General features: G+C 39.3%; 1 protein-coding gene across 16 annotated transcripts in view; it reads left to right on the top strand.

Annotated features, from left to right (window-relative positions):
• kif1aa (kinesin family member 1Aa) overlaps positions 1 to 15,596 on the top strand; it is a 48,697-nt gene that overhangs the window by 13,810 nt on the left and 19,291 nt on the right. For 7 of the 16 annotated variants that reach the window (XM_032572582.1, XM_032572580.1, XM_032572575.1 and 4 more), the window contains exons 12-27: positions 32 to 110; positions 269 to 411; positions 1,428 to 1,466; positions 3,505 to 3,638; positions 7,385 to 7,464; positions 8,036 to 8,111; positions 8,702 to 8,781; positions 8,876 to 8,982; positions 9,065 to 9,145; positions 9,235 to 9,415; positions 10,444 to 10,516; positions 10,698 to 10,788; positions 10,885 to 11,033; positions 11,117 to 11,295; positions 12,355 to 12,492; positions 13,814 to 14,110. In XM_032572582.1, the coding sequence (XP_032428473.1) occupies positions 32 to 110; positions 269 to 411; positions 1,428 to 1,466; positions 3,505 to 3,638; positions 7,385 to 7,464; positions 8,036 to 8,111; positions 8,702 to 8,781; positions 8,876 to 8,982; positions 9,065 to 9,145; positions 9,235 to 9,415; positions 10,444 to 10,516; positions 10,698 to 10,788; positions 10,885 to 11,033; positions 11,117 to 11,295; positions 12,355 to 12,492; positions 13,814 to 14,110 (1,927 nt within the window). The remainder of the gene's footprint in view (positions 1 to 31; positions 111 to 268; positions 412 to 1,427; positions 1,467 to 3,504; positions 3,639 to 7,384; positions 7,465 to 8,035; positions 8,112 to 8,701; positions 8,782 to 8,875; positions 8,983 to 9,064; positions 9,146 to 9,234; positions 9,416 to 10,443; positions 10,517 to 10,697; positions 10,789 to 10,884; positions 11,034 to 11,116; positions 11,296 to 12,354; positions 12,493 to 13,813; positions 14,111 to 15,596) is intronic. The other 9 variants (XM_032572584.1, XM_032572588.1, XM_032572587.1 and 6 more) reach the window with 3 other exon arrangements.

Genomic DNA, 15,596 nt, shown 5'->3' with positions numbered 1-15,596 from the left:
TGATACACATATTTTCTCTCCGTGTTGCTAGGGGGAAATTCTCGAACGGCGATGATTGCCGCTCTGAGTCCAGCTGACATCAACTACGATGAAACCCTCAGCACCCTCAGGTAGACGGCAGAGACTGAATCACATTAAACACATCAAAAATTGCAGCAGCTTTCAGGCTGCAGTGTCTTAGACATCATGTATGTTAATTTGTTCTCTACCTCCCTCTTGTGTCAGCATCTTCTGTTATTTTGTTGTTTTTTTTTTCTCAAATCCACAGGTATGCTGACCGTGCCAAACAGATTCGCTGCAACGCTGTCATCAACGAGGATCCAAACAACCGATTGGTGCGTGAGCTGAAAGAGGAAGTGTCCCGTCTGAAAGACCTCCTGTATGCCCAGGGACTGGGTGACATCATTGAGAGTGAGTTACAAAATCAAATTCTGCCTGCCATCTATTCGTGTACTAGTGTGTTATTTAAATGATGATGAAACTGAAGTTGTAAAAGTTTTATTTAGCATGAATGACAATTTAAACTTTGCGGGATATGTGAGGCCTGGTCAACCAACTTATCCACATTTGATACATTACCACCACAAACTCCAATGTATTTTATTAGAATTTTTAGTTCGCTGTAAATGATTAAGTAGCAGTAAAAATGTGCTACTTTCCATTCATACACCTTTTGATATGCCTAAGTAGAAACTAACTTAATCATCGTCAAATAGCGTTCGCCTGTGCGTAATTTGATCTCGGTATAAACAGCTGCTCTGTGCTCAGTTTGCTGGAAGGCTCGTAAGGCACACAGCAAACAGAGAGGAAGGTGTTTTGGTCAGATGACATCAAAGTGTTCAAAACTTCCTGGCCCACATGCAAAATGCAATGTCTGCCACAAAAATAGCACTGCACATCAATGTAAATACACATCTCTGATCATGAAACATGGAGGTTGCAGCATCATGCTGTGGGGATGCTTGTCTTAAACTGGTTTTCTTAGCTGAGTTGGTGGAACGATGAATGAAGTTAAAGTCTCTTAAAGGCTGCAAGCTCCCCTGCAAATTCAGCTAGCGCTATAATGAAAAGGTTTATATCGAATCAGGTATAAGTATTATAAAATACAATAAAATCCATACCACACTTTTCAGATTTTTATTTGTATAACAAAACTGAAAATCGTGTATTACTTTTATTCCACTTCACAGACAATATGTTTAATACACGCATTGGTCTATTGAACACAATTCTAATAAAATACAACAAAGTTTGTGGTTGTAACAGTATAAAATGTAAAAAAAAAAAAAGTCAAGGGGTTTAAATATTTAAAATACTTTTAAAAGTAATAAATTGGCATGATATTATTTTTACTGGTATGAAGATTCTATGTAAAGGTTTCCTCTTTTCTGTCTCTCTCTATTAACTTCTGTTTCAACCTCACCCAGCCTATCGAGCAACTGGCGCTGACATAGAGGGTTTGAAACGTGTGTCTCCTATTTATTTTTCTTTTTAAATGTGTTTTTTTTTGCTGTTGCTTTTGCTATGGCGCTCACTGCAACAGCATGAGTAGTTTGTCGATGTTCTCTGCAGCTTAGGCTGCTGGTTCAAAAAACAGAATCTTCCTAGATGTACCATTAAACAGGCAGTGTTTTAGCGTTCATTATTCAAAAAAAGGACAGCAATACAGTATAAAAAGCATACGGAAAGCAGTATGATACATTTCATCCCAGTCATTAACTTCCATGCTATAAAAAGTGACGTTTCCCTCTTTCCTGGCAGGGTTTGTGTCTGATTCAATCTATTTCCCCTGGCAGCTGGGACAATTAAATGTGCAGTAACAGTAAAATGATGATTCAGTCACAGAGAGTATTATTTTTTTCATCTCATTTTTATACCCTTTCATAACACTCCCCCTTTATCGGCTGGAGAGACAATTTTATCTGATGCATCTTGGCAGAATAAACCTGTCCAGATGGATAGATGTCATACACTTTCCCAATTTGTTGTACTCTGTTGCCATAGCAGCAGCTACATAGTTGATACTCTGCAAAGAATTGATCCTAGGTGTTAATGAGTCACAACAAAGCTAAGATTAAGAAAAGTCCCAACGTTACATTAGTGTAATATTTGCCTGATGAATCAAATAAGTTCACAATTCAGCAAATGCATTCCTACTTTCAATTATATTAACAAGACAGATCAAGCTTCTTGTTGCACATAGATAATATTCTCATTACGGAGAATGAGAAAAATACAACTGCATGCAGTATATTTTTGAAATGCATAGCCTGTTATATGTGAAGGTGTTGGTGCCAAAGTGTCGTCACACTAAAAACCAAGAAGAAAAATGCTGTGCTGTGTTCAGCTACACAGGCACATTCAATATATTTGAACATTATGTAAAATCCCGTTTATTTTAGGAAGTTCATCTGTAAATGAAACATATTATACACATTAATTACAGATGGAAAGCCTGTTATTTCTGTTAATTGTGATGATTTCCACTTAAAGCTAATGAAAACATGACATTTAAAATTAGAAGGTTACATCAGACCGATAAAAAACTATTTTTAAAACCAGAAATGTGGGCTTAATGGAAATGATCTTTATTACCTGCTTAAAATTATTTTTTATCTGACAAACAAGACTCATCAAAACATGTATTCTAATTTATTGAATTAATTTAAGGGCTAGTGAGTCTTGACTGCTTTTGATCATATATTGTATTAGCAGTTTCATTTTTAGCCACCATACATAAAAGATGCTTAAAGATAAAAAAAAAAGATACTTAAAAAGATAAAACACTTAATCAGATTAAATCTCAACTGGATAATTCAACTCTGAGCAAAGATTTTTGTGCTTGAGATTTATCGAATGTTTATACTATTTATAAAGACACAAAAGGGCTGTTTTCACTGCTTGTTTTGATATCTTGACCAACTTTGTATTAAAAACAGATGGGCTAGTCAAACCTTACAGACTCTTTAAGTTTGTGATTTGTGTAATGTTTGGCTTATATATGAAAAACAGAATAAAAGTTTAATGAATCCTGTTTGTCTAAATCCTACTAAAAGCATTTAGGGTTCTTATCCAAACCAGGAAGTTGAACACAGTTACTGTAAAGTGGCTACATTTCCTTCATTTTAAATGAGTCACTGCTTATAGCTTCATAAAGTCAATGCATTTTCTGTTAGCTCTTTGGTGGCTGGTTGGCTCTTTGCGGCTTTATTTAAGTTGCCATGCTCTCTGTGCAGCTTCCTCTTCCCGCTGCCGTCGCTTTTAAACAAACTGTTCAGATTATACTGTAAGTTACATGTGTTTGAAGCCATGTTGTGTTCTTCCATTTCTACTCTCGCTCTCTTCTCTTCCTCTTCTCTCTGCTTATTTTCGTTTTTATTTTCTTCACTATCTGTTACGGACCTCCTAACCACTCCCTGTGCCCCGCACTGATAGACATGTCCGATTGCACGAACAATAACGATGTAGGCCAAACTGTGAATCAAAGGGATGATCTTTTCACAGTGACCAATGCCATGACGGGGATGAGCCCATCGCCATCCCTCTCAGCCTTGTCCAGCCGCGCTGCCTCTATTGCCAGTCTACATGACCGCATTATGTTCAGCCCAGGCAGCGAGGAAGCCATTGAGCAGCTGAAGGTGAGCGCCCAGTGTTCAGTTCAGTAGCTACGTCACATGTAGATGCAACTTTTTTTTTTTAATTTGCACATTTTTATTGAAAATTCTTTTTCCATACAAGTGTACATACAGACTTTTGTTTTTTTTCTTCTTTTTTTAAAATGTTCCATACATATCATCCAAGAGAAGCTGCACATACATTCTGTGCCTGCATTGGACACAACAACTTTGCTAATCTCAATATTACCCAATCTACCCATACAGTTGCTAATTAAAATTAAAAAGAGAACAAAGAACAAAAAAATGAAATAAAATCAAAATGAGGTTTTCTTGTCCGTTCTTCTTTTCCAAGTCATCACAATTTTAAATCTCTTCTCATCGGAAATGAACTGTAAGCAAACTACAATCTGTCGCTCTATAAGGGTACCCAAACCCACAATATTAATCAACAAAGTCTGATCTCCATGGTCAAATAAAACCCCGCCAATTTTTCCAATAATTCTTGAATTTTCCAGATTCTAATCTGATAGAAAAAGTCAGCCTTTCCATGATATAAATATTATGCATTACGACAACCCAATCTTCCCTTTTAGGAGCTTCTGCCTTAAACCATTTCCTAATAAGGGCTTTTTTGCTTGCTAGTAACATAATCCTATACATATATTTATCAGCTGCTCTTGTTAATCTTTCCATCCGTCTTCCCAAGTACAGAACTTTAAATGTGAGTGAAATATTCACCCCCAGTACCTTGTCCATACAATTCTTTAAATGCTGCCAATAGAGCACCATGTACTGTAGGCACAATCCCAAAACACATGGAAGTGACCCGCTCTGTCTTTTCTGCATTGCCTCCAACATCTTGTATCATTAAATCAAACATCTTTCTGTAGAATGACCAGTCAGAGCCTGGGGGGGCATACATGTTCAGGATAGTAACCAGTTCTCCTTCTAATCTCCCCTTAATCCGCACGTACCTCCCCTCTTTGTCTATTGTTTCTGAAAGCTTTTCAAATATGAATCTCCCTGATATCCATATTTGTGTCTCCTCTCTTATGGCCTGATCTATATGATGAGTAAAATACTTGATTAAAACCATTTCTCTTAAGTTTCTCATGTTCTTTCTCTGTCAGGTGCGTTTCCTGCAGCAGTGCCACTCTCACCTAATAGGTCTAATACTTTAGACCTTTTAACTGGGTTGAGCATCCCCTTCACATGAAAAGAGGCCAACTTTAATACCTTTTTCTGTGCTGTCATTTACACCATGTAACTCCTTATTTTCCACCTTCTCTACACCTTGAAGGACCCTTAGGCTACAGATAAGCAAAGTAATAATGAACACACAACTAAACAATTTTAGAACGTTCACTGATGAACTTGTGACTAACAAAAGAACTTCCAAGAGTGGGGTCTGCGCTTTGACTCTTTGTAAGCCATGATGGACTACCTGCCCAGAGGGAGTGGGCCCTTTCTGTTGCAGCTTTGTTCATATTTACTCCGCCGCTCCAAAATTCACAAAAAAGAGGAGGATACCCCGACCCTAATGGAAAAAAAAAAATTCACTCGGGGAAAATAATTTAACCCCCCCCAAAATTCTATCATCATAGTGAATGAGTCATCATTCACTAAACCCCCGTTTCTCCCTTCAGACTTGAATAGTCCCATCCAAAAAAAACTTAAAAGATCTTAAATACCTCATTTTTAAAAGGCAGTGGCCCTTAAATCACATCCCGACTTCTCCTAAAACATTGCAATCCTTGTTTGTATCTTTCGGTCCTTTCTTGGCCCCGATGGTCTTCCAAGTTAGGCGTCTGATCTTCTCCAAGCTGTTCTCCGCTGGTCTGGTCACCGCCACCCTTTGGTCGCCTCCTCAGCCGTGTTGTAGATCCGCGTCTCTCCCTCGTAGAAAACACGCAGTCTCGCCGGGTACTCTTTTCGCTTCCGTGTATTCCTTTCGTTTCTTCAGCACCTCTGGGGCGTAGTCACGATCCAGAAAATCTTTCTTCCCCTCGTACATGAATCCCTTCTTCTGCCATGCCTTCTTTATAATCTCTTCTTTCACTCTGAAGCTCATAAACTTCACCACTATAGATCTCGGTGGTGATTGCGGGGAGGGACGCGGCGGCAGAGCCCGATGAGCTCTTTCTATCTGGAAGGGAAAAGTCGGCGGCAGCTCCAGTTTATCTCTCAAAAGGTTCTCTATAAATTCCGTCATCGATCCGGCGCCGTCCTCTGCACAACCTTGAGTCCATGATTCCGAACATTCTCCCTCCTGATCCACAAGCCGTGATTGTAGCTTCCTACAATGTGTTGCAAGCGCACCTCCGCATCTTCTACCCGCTAAGTCTGCGTTATCAATCCGGCTGTTGGCAACTTTAATTTCCTCCTTAATTTCTTAGAATGTCAAGAGTTTTCTTGACGGAAGTCTCGAAAACTCTGACTTGCGTCAATTGGAGAATTGTTTCCATGTTGTTTTCCATGTTTCAATTCGCCATGTTAAAGGCGGAACGGACCTCTGCGGTTTGAGTCTTTACGTTCAACTCTGGGTCCTCTGTTAAAAAACCTCCTCTGTTAAAACCGGGTGGTTTTACTCATTAAACAGCGCTGTTGCAGAAGTGGCCGGAAATTCCCACCCGTGTCGGTCCTATGAACACACCATGCCCGGTTCCCCCACCTTCACTGCCAGGTTGCAGCGTTGCCTGGCTCATTAGTATATATGGGCGCCGGGTGCGCACGCCAAGCTGTTGGTTCTCCAGGCGTGGGCTGCTACACCAGTCGCTGCATGCAGTGGGAGGTGCGAGTTTGACCTTTGGTTGGGTTATATGTTGGTGAATTGTCACTACAGTGGTCTGAATATACCTTTAGTGCAGTTGTGACCAGTTAAGATAGCTGCTGTTGCCTGTTATGCTCTCATGTTCTTGGTATTTAATGCTCTCAGGTAGTAGCATGGTTTACGCTTATATTCTGTTAGGTGATCGGAATGGTGTTGCCGCTTGGTTATTCCGCCTTGGAACCAGGGCTTTAGTATAAGCACTTTAGAACCCTTATGGTGCCAGAACTACAGTTTGGTAGCCCATTTTTACAGATGCACTTACTCAGGGCAGTTCTTTATCACTGTCCTACACATAGGACAGTGATATATGTAATTTGGGATTTACGTTTTCTTTTTTTTGTCATCCTTGTTACTTAACCTTATTTTGTGTTTCTACTAATTTAGGTTATAGTGGTTTGTTTTGTTTAAAGCTCAGATTCCTCCTAACTTCTCTACTAGATTGCTGCGCTTTATTGGTTTTTCTTAAAATAGAATAAAGTCTATTTTTAATATTGTAAATAAATAAAATATATTTTGTACACAACTTCTGTTTTGTCATTTAAAGCCAGACCTACCTGGGTACTTTTAATAGGGAGACCCTAGGTTATCTAACATAATTTGAGAAATCTACCAGTTGGCTACCAGGCCACGTCCTCTGTCACAATCCTGGTTCTTCCCCCGTGTTACACTTCAAAGCTAACGTTTCGTTACCGTCGACCCCTCTGTCGTCCAACACGGGTTTTTGAGACCTTCTGCCGTATTTTCCTATAGTCATAGTAAATGCCCCTTTTAAAATATTATTTTCGGACTTTTTGTTGATAAATTATCAGATTAATCGGGCTTACAAAAATCTGGGTTTGGGAGCTCGACTTTTAAGCTGCGGCCATGATGGAGTTTCCGGAAGGCCTCTCACATGTACATGCATCCTAACTGTCCCCCTTTTGTTTCCAAATGTCAGGAAACTGAGAAAATAATTGCCGAACTAAACGAGACCTGGGAAGAAAAGCTCCGCCGGACAGAAGCCATTAGAATGGAAAGGTAAGACGGTGGGAGTTTATTTAGGCAACCAGTAGAAATGGTTGTTGCACCACTTAGACAAGGAGGGTTCAAACTGTGACCGTAAAAGGATTTTATTTGGCCCCTGACCACAAGTCTAGAATAGTAAGAATGTGGCCAACAAAGCAGAAGACAATTGATGACCTAAAAAAATTTGGAAATTGTCTATAATGATTTACCGACTTCATGAAAATATATTGATGAAAAGGTATTAGTTCCAATGGAATATTTTTTTTTACCTTATAACATGGGGAAAAATGTCTTTTTTCCACAGGTAGATTATTTCACTTTTAACTAGAACTTTTTAAAATAAGTATCACGGAATAAGTAACTTAAAACAAGCTCCTATATTTTGCTGAAAAGTTACGTCTAAGTTAGACAGACAAAAAAAAAATCACCAACCAAGATTTAGTGTTTTTGAGTATTTTCCCTCTGCATATATTTAATGCAACTTGCTTCCTGACTGGTGCAGAAACAAAGCAAAAAGCACAGGCAAAAAAAAAACAACTGTGAATTGCCTCTTAAGTTTATTGAGAACATCGCTTCTCCACAGAGAGGCCCTGCTGGCAGAAATGGGTGTGGCGATACGAGAAGATGGCGGCACCGTTGGCGTGTTCTCTCCTAAAAAGGTAAAAGAAAAACGCAATAAAATAAAAATCAATTGCATTATGTTGCATGTCTCCAAGCAGTCTTTAAAATGAAACATTTATCTTTAAAATTAATCAACGAATTGCTTACTTATTTGCCCCGAAGCCCTCTGACTGCCCCAGAAAGCCCCAGCCTGTGTTTATAGACACAGTTGGTCTGTTTTCCCCTAACGAGGTTTGTCGCTCTGCGGTGTGTCTCTCCACTGAGTGCTGTGAGGTTCTCTTTAAGAGGAGTGTGGCGTAGGCATGTCAGATGAGACTTACATTTCCTTAATCTACTTAATTACACTTCAAGCACTTCCTCACTGCACTGACGGCACGGATGGGTGTAAACATGGAGGAATATATAATGGTTGTGTTGCCATTTCAGTGATTTATGAACTGTTCGCCTTCCTATGTACATATGTCAACGGTAAACACCCACATTTAAATGCTGCGGGAAGTAAATTTACTGCATGGCGTTTAACCGCTATCGATATAGCTTGCTGTAAGAAGCACACTTTTCCACACGGATGCTAAATTATTTCACTAGCAAAAGTTGCTCGTCACTAAATGTCATTCTTCTTGGTCAGACGCCTCATTTGGTGAACCTCAATGAGGATCCTTTGATGTCCGAGTGTCTGCTGTACTACATTAAAGAGGGAACCACCAGGTCAGATGATCACAAATGTATATATATTTTTTTATCTGGAAGTGTAACATTGTATTGAAAAGTTGAAGTTGGAATATGTCCTGTTGCGTTCTAGGGTGGGCCGTTTGGACGCCAGCAGCCGTCAAGACATCGTCCTCAGCGGCCATTTTATCCAGGACGAGCACTGCACCTTTACGAAATGCGCTGGCCCGTCAGGGGAAAGTGAGCAGATGGTTCTTAACTCAATGGGCTCGAACATCATCACTACTGCTGTAATATCAAATCTCTCTCTGTTACTAAGCAGCAGTCGTCCTAGAGCCCTGCGAAGGAGCCGAGACTTACGTCAATGGAAAGAGAGTGACAGAAGCAACAGTTCTGAAGTCAGGTCAGAACACCAAGTCGCCTAATGTCAGCTTTGTGCAAACATGAGTCATTTTACTTGTTTTTTCTGATACGAGCTTCCGTTCCTTAAAGGAAATCGCATCATCCTGGGGAAAAGCCACGTGTTCCGGTTCAACCACCCTGAGCAGGCTAGAGCTGAAAGGGAGCGGACCCCCTGCGCTGAGACCCCTGCTGAGCCTGTTGACTGGGCTTTTGCCCAGAGAGAGCTGTTGGAGAAACAGGGCATTGACATGAAACAAGAAATGGAACAGAGGTACAAAAAAAAACAACCTTAGCTTGGATGGAAAATACAATGCCTCACAGACGTATTAAACTTGAACTTTTTCTGATTTTCTCACCTTATATAGGGACTTTATGTGATAGACCTACACAGTAGTGCATGATTATGACCTAAAAGATAAAAAATGTTTCTTTAAGTCATTCACAATCACAATTTGAATACTGGTTCAACAAAATGATTCTTTGTAAAACCACATTTTGCTTTAATTATCCTGTCGGAAGAGTCTGTAGATCTCTAGAGTACCATGTTCCTTTTTGCTGCTTCTCTGAATAATAATCTCCAAAAAAATATGAAAACCATATATCATTCTCCTTCCACTTCACAATCATGCAATACTTTTTGTTTGTCACATTAAATCTCGCTAAAATAAATAGAGGTTTTCGGTTTTAAAGTGATCAAACCATCAATGAGTATCGATAGTTTTTCAAAACACTGTAAGGTGGCAACTGAAGTATTAGAGCTGATGAGCTTATTTTGTTTTTTTCCAAAGCTTTTCTTAATATAACTAAACATAAAATTACAAGAACATGAAAAGAAATAATAAAGCAGAAGGTGTGGTGTACATACAGTATATGACTTGTAAATAACTCAAATTATAGTAAAACATGTTCAGAGAGTCACATAAATTCTGGACATTTTACCTCAATGAATTTTTCTCTTTAACCCAGATCTTTTCAAATTTTGCAAACTGTAATCTACCTGTTAAACTAATTCTTTCCATCCTATAAAGACCATAATCTGATGCCAGTCATAAAGGGATGGAACTTATTTGCATAGTCATTTCTTTGTGATAAATTTTTGGGCTGCTAAGCTTAAAATACTAAATAAGCGTTTAGTCTCTTAGTCCACATCCACTTGGCATGTGGCAAGTTGCCAAATTACAGATGACTACATCCTCTTTGTTTTTAACGCGCTGGTATAAAAATAGAACGTTTGATCTGTTTGGTTTGGTGTGTCGCCTCCATCCAACCTGTTTTGACTGCATCCATTTCTGTCCTCAGGCTTCAGGAGCTGGAGGATCAGTACCGTAAAGAAAGAGAAGAAGCCAACAATCTTCTAGAGCAGCAAAGACTGGTAGGGAAACTGGCACATTTTGTAGTTTTACAAGAGTTTGTTCAGAGGACTTTCTAGTTTCCTACTGATAGTTTGTACAAAGGCCTACACCAACAACTACACAAAGGTGTCGGGTATCGAAGCTAATACATTGCAATCTGTTTTAGTCCTTTAATTTACTGATTATCATTTTTTTGTGTAGGATTATGAGAGCAAGCTTGAGGCTTTACAGAAGCAGGTAGACCGTTATTACCCAGAAGCCCCTGAAGAAGAGGAGGAACCAGAAGAGGAAGGTCAAGATGATGTCTGGGTTCAAATGTTGTGTCTCTGTCGTTAACGCGTCTTGGCTACATGAGTTTCCTTTTTTTTTTCCTTTTCTGAATTAACAGTTCAGTGGACGGAAAAGGAGAGAGAGCTGGCTGTGTGGGGCTTCAGGAAGTGGAGGTTCTACCAGTTCACCTCGCTGCGTGACCTGCTGTGGGGAAATGCCATCTTTCTTAAAGAAGCCAATGCCATCAGTGTAGAACTCAAAAAGAAGGTGCAGCATGTTAATTTGACTCATAATGCTATATAGCCTCTATGCTGGCTGTTGCCTAACGGATGCTTCGCGTTCCCCTGCAGGTCCAGTTCCAGTTTGTGTTACTCACAGACACTCTCTACTCCCCACTTCCTCCTGACCTGTTGCCCCCAGAGGCGACTGAAGACAGAGAAAGTAGACATTTTCCTCGTACTATTGTGGCTGTGGAAGTGCAAGATCAGAAGAATGGAGCAACTCACTTCTGGACGTTAGAAAAATTAAGGTAGGCCGTCTTTGTCTAAATGAACCTTCCAGAGTATTGGGTTGTTTTTGAATTTCTCATGGGTTCTTAAGTTCTGATTCGACTTTTGTTTTTATTTTTGATTAGACCATCATGTTCCTGTTTTTCTTTGGTTCAGTCCTTTCTTAGTTACTCTAGTTTTAATTATGTTTCTTATGTTATTGTTTAGTGTTAGATTCCTTTCCTAGTTTATGATGGACTCTCCCTTCCCCCTTGCTGCCACTCTCTCTCTCACCTCCATTAACTAACCAGCCCAGGTCCTTTGTTTAAGCATTCACTCTCCCAGTACTTATGTCTCTTTTCCTCTCACTTCTTGCTCCACTCCCTCCCCCACTTCAACATCAATACAACATGACAGAAAACGGCCACTAACTAAATACTATCTGACACCACTAATGAAAAGTTGTAAAATTAATTTCATACTTTTTACTATTCAATATCTATTTCTTAGGGTGCATTCACACCAACCCTAATTTGTTCATTTTAGTTGAACTGTAGTTTGTTTGCCTAGAAAGTCTGGTTTATATTCGGAGGTGTGAATGCGCAACCGAACTCTGACACGAACCAAAATAGTGAACTTTGGTCCACCTAAAAACCCCAGGCCTCTTTGCGGTTCGAATGTATATGTGGATACAGTCTAAAGTGCAAGGCATTCTGGGTAAAAACAACCAAAACAAACATTCCGGTCTAGCACTATAAGGAAAAAAATGGCTCATGGTCTTTTACCAAAAACAAAAGACAAGATTTTAGTGGCACTCCACTAAAATCTGACAACACTCAATTTTTGTTTACATTTTGCTGAGAAGGAAGTTGCACTCGGTGTGTTCTTCAGAGGTTTTTGTGTCATTTTCTATAGTGGTTCTTGGTGCAGCGCCACCCCAGGCAAGGAGGGGAACATGTTTGTTTTTCAAAGGGTTTGGTTCGTTTGACACAATACAGTGAAATTGTAGCAAATGTTGCAGGTTTCTTCCGCAATGGAACCGATTCTACTGGACTATCAGCTGTGAAAACATCCTTGATCAGCATTTCCTCTTCCTGCAGGCAAAGGCTTGACCTCATGCGAGAGATGTACGACCGTGCTGCTGATGTGTCCAATAATACCACAGAGGAGAGTGAAAGTGTCGTGACAAGAGGTGACCCTTTTTACGATCGCTTCCCATGGTTCCGCCTGGTCGGCAGGTAAACACCAAACATCATCCACTTCATACTGTAAGAGATACAGGACAGCATTTCTCATTAGCTTGTTGCAACAATTGTTGGCCACGTTTGTTTACTAAGACCACTGAACATAGATGGCTTCTGTCATTCTGTCTACTGTTGGGGTTGACCAGTATAGTTTATTTTTTATGTTTTATTGGACATTAATAACAATGAAGTGATCAATGGGAATTGATTTTAGTACCACATGGCATTTTTGATTTATATCTCTTGCTCATGGTTTAACACAGGGGCTCCAAGACTTTTTCATGCCATTGCCTCCTAGGCAGCGTTAACTTCTGGGTACAAACCAGCAGACAATGCTTCAAAATACCTAAAGTAAAATCGTGGTCTAGAATTGTTTTTTTTCCCCTCACTTTTATTGATTCGCTTAGCATAAATGCTGCCTTCTGATTCTAGTTGGCCCTGAGTTTTCTTGAACATTTTTTGCAGCAGTTTCCTGCACAGCAGGGCTGCTGGACGGTTCCTTCAGTGTTTCTTGTCAGAAACGTTCCCATTTTCCGCTTGCTTTGCTAGCCTGTAGAGCAAAGCATCTTGATAAATCTGACTGGCAGCCAATCAGAAAGATGAGCACTACAAATAATATTTCAATCTATTATGTTATATTTTGTATAAATGATTGAAAACCAGATTACCTCACCTCCGCGCCCAAACAAAATTGCTGTCAATTGGTTTTGCTGCCTTTTGTGCAGCAAAATTTTTTTGTCATGCTGGTATCATTTTTAAGATACTAATAAAAGTTTCTGGAGGTCACAGAAGGTCAACCAGCCACCCCCACATTTCTGAAAACAAACAAATTTGGTGGCAGTCAATTGTGTTACGTTTGTGCTGCTAAAATTTTCCTTTTCAAACATAGCACAAACATTGAACACCAATTTTATTTGATTTGGGTAACGTTGAGTGGCTGGTTGAACTTTTAACATTTAAACTTTCAAAATAAAAATAAAGCACAGACCAGTAAAAATGTAGCACAGCTGATTAACACCAAATTAGTTTGATTTGATGAAGGTGGTGTGGCTGGGGCGGGGCAACTTCACTCGGGGACCATGGCCTCCACTTTGAAAAAAAAAAAAAAGGTCTAACCCAAAGAAATCTTGCTACGCAGACACACACGTCCTTTCCCCCCTATTTAGTTTACTGCTGGGAAACACTTCCCATGTCTCTTCTATGTCTCAGCATTTAGTCTCAATCTGGGAAAGGTTCTCTCCTGTCCATATGTATTCCAATGTGTGCTTTCTATCTAACTGTACTAACCTAGTTCCCATGTTTCTGGCTGCACCAGAAATCCCATTTTCAACACATGCATGAGCGAGCGCATGAGTGACCCCACCCCGTCCCCGACCCTTTCCACCTCTGAAATTACTGAGCTGGCTGACTCGCAGAGGGAGGGTCGAGGGGAGGAGGAGGAATTGGAGGAGTTGGACGACCTGGATGATGATATCTTTTTGGACGACCCGTGCTCCGAGCTCGGGCCAGATGATGATGATGATGATGATGATGTTGGAGGGCTCTGCCGAGGCTCCAGCGAAGGCCTGGACCCCTTTTACGACCGCTCTCCATTATTCAGTGTAGTGGGAAGGTTGGTGAGGTTTCAGGAGCATGCTGGCAGAGGAAACTAGCTCTTTCACACTGAGACGCTGGGTTTTGTCCCTCCGAGTCGCAATGAGAGAAATGAAGTGCACATTTAAGAAAGTTTTATCCACAATAAGGATGTTTAATGGGTAGTTTAGTTTGCGTTTTACATGGCAGCATCAAATCATCAATCTGAATTTCTCTTGGTTTGCATATTTAGCTGTAATTCCTCTCATACCTTCACAGGTATGAGAGGAAAGCTGCATCTTTGATGTTAACATAGAGGTGACACATTTAAAACAATCACACTGCAAAAACACAACATCTTACCAAGTATTTATGTTTTGTTTCTAGTAAAAATATCATGGTGTATTTGAAATGATACAAAACTAACTTACTAGTAACTTTTGAGCAAGTTATAGGAGCTTATTCTAAGTACATAATCTCTCAAAATTGATGAAAAAGTTTGAGTTCCATTGGCAGATTATTTAATTTGAACAAGACATTTTCCAATGTTATAAGTGAACTCTGAGAGTAAGATCATCTTTTTCATCAATATTAAGGAATTATTGACTCTAAACAAGCTACTATATCTTGCTGAAAAGTGAAGTTTAAGTTACTTTTGTCTTATTTCAAGTGTGATAAGACATTTGCTCTAGAAACTAGACCACAAATATTTGGTAAGATTTTATGCTTTTGCAGTTCAGTGCTTCATGACTGGTGTTTTTCTTTGCTCACTTTTTTTAACACCTCCTGGTTGTTTTACCAGGAGGTGTAAACTTTTATATCTTCTATGTATACATAGAAGATATAAAACATTTGTACCAGGAATCACAATAACGAGTTAAGCTTCAGGATTGAGGAAATGATGGATAAGGGCTGCTGCATACTTTGTCATTAGTTGGCACATATTTGTAGTTTGTTCAAAGGCAAACAAGCTTTTGAATATATTTTTTATGTTATTATTATTATGTTCTTGACTTAGTTTTAATTGTTCTAGTCGTTCTGAAATTGGAACCAGAAATATTAGCAAATCTCTCTTTTATATGCATCTGCATTTTTATGCTCGTTATTTTCTTTTTTTTTTTTTTGCTTTGTTGCTTCTTTATGTGAAATAATTTTTTTTTAATACTTCTGGAAACTAAACTAAAACCAAGGTTACTTTAGTTGAAGAAACATTGTTAAATGACTCATTGAAGTGTGTTCGTCTTACAAGCTGTTCTGTGAAAAAAATCACGTATCGCAAGACATTTTCCAATGTTGTAAGGAAATAATCTCCCAGTGGAACTAGTACCTTTTCATCAATATCAAGGAATTATTTACTTAAAATGAGCTCCTCTATCTTGCTAAATTATTTTAGTATTCAGCAAGAAGTTCTACAATAACTATTTTTGTCTTATTTCAAATGTACGAAGATATTTGCACTAGAAACTAGACTAAAAGTACTTGGTAAGATTTTGTATTTTTGCAGTGAAAACCATAAAAACCAGCAG

The sequence above is a fragment of the Xiphophorus hellerii genome, chromosome 9 (genome assembly GCF_003331165.1).
Source record: "Xiphophorus hellerii strain 12219 chromosome 9, Xiphophorus_hellerii-4.1, whole genome shotgun sequence".
Classification (NCBI taxonomy): domain Eukaryota; kingdom Metazoa; phylum Chordata; class Actinopteri; order Cyprinodontiformes; family Poeciliidae; genus Xiphophorus; species Xiphophorus hellerii.
This window is presented reverse-complemented; position numbering and strand designations above follow the sequence as displayed.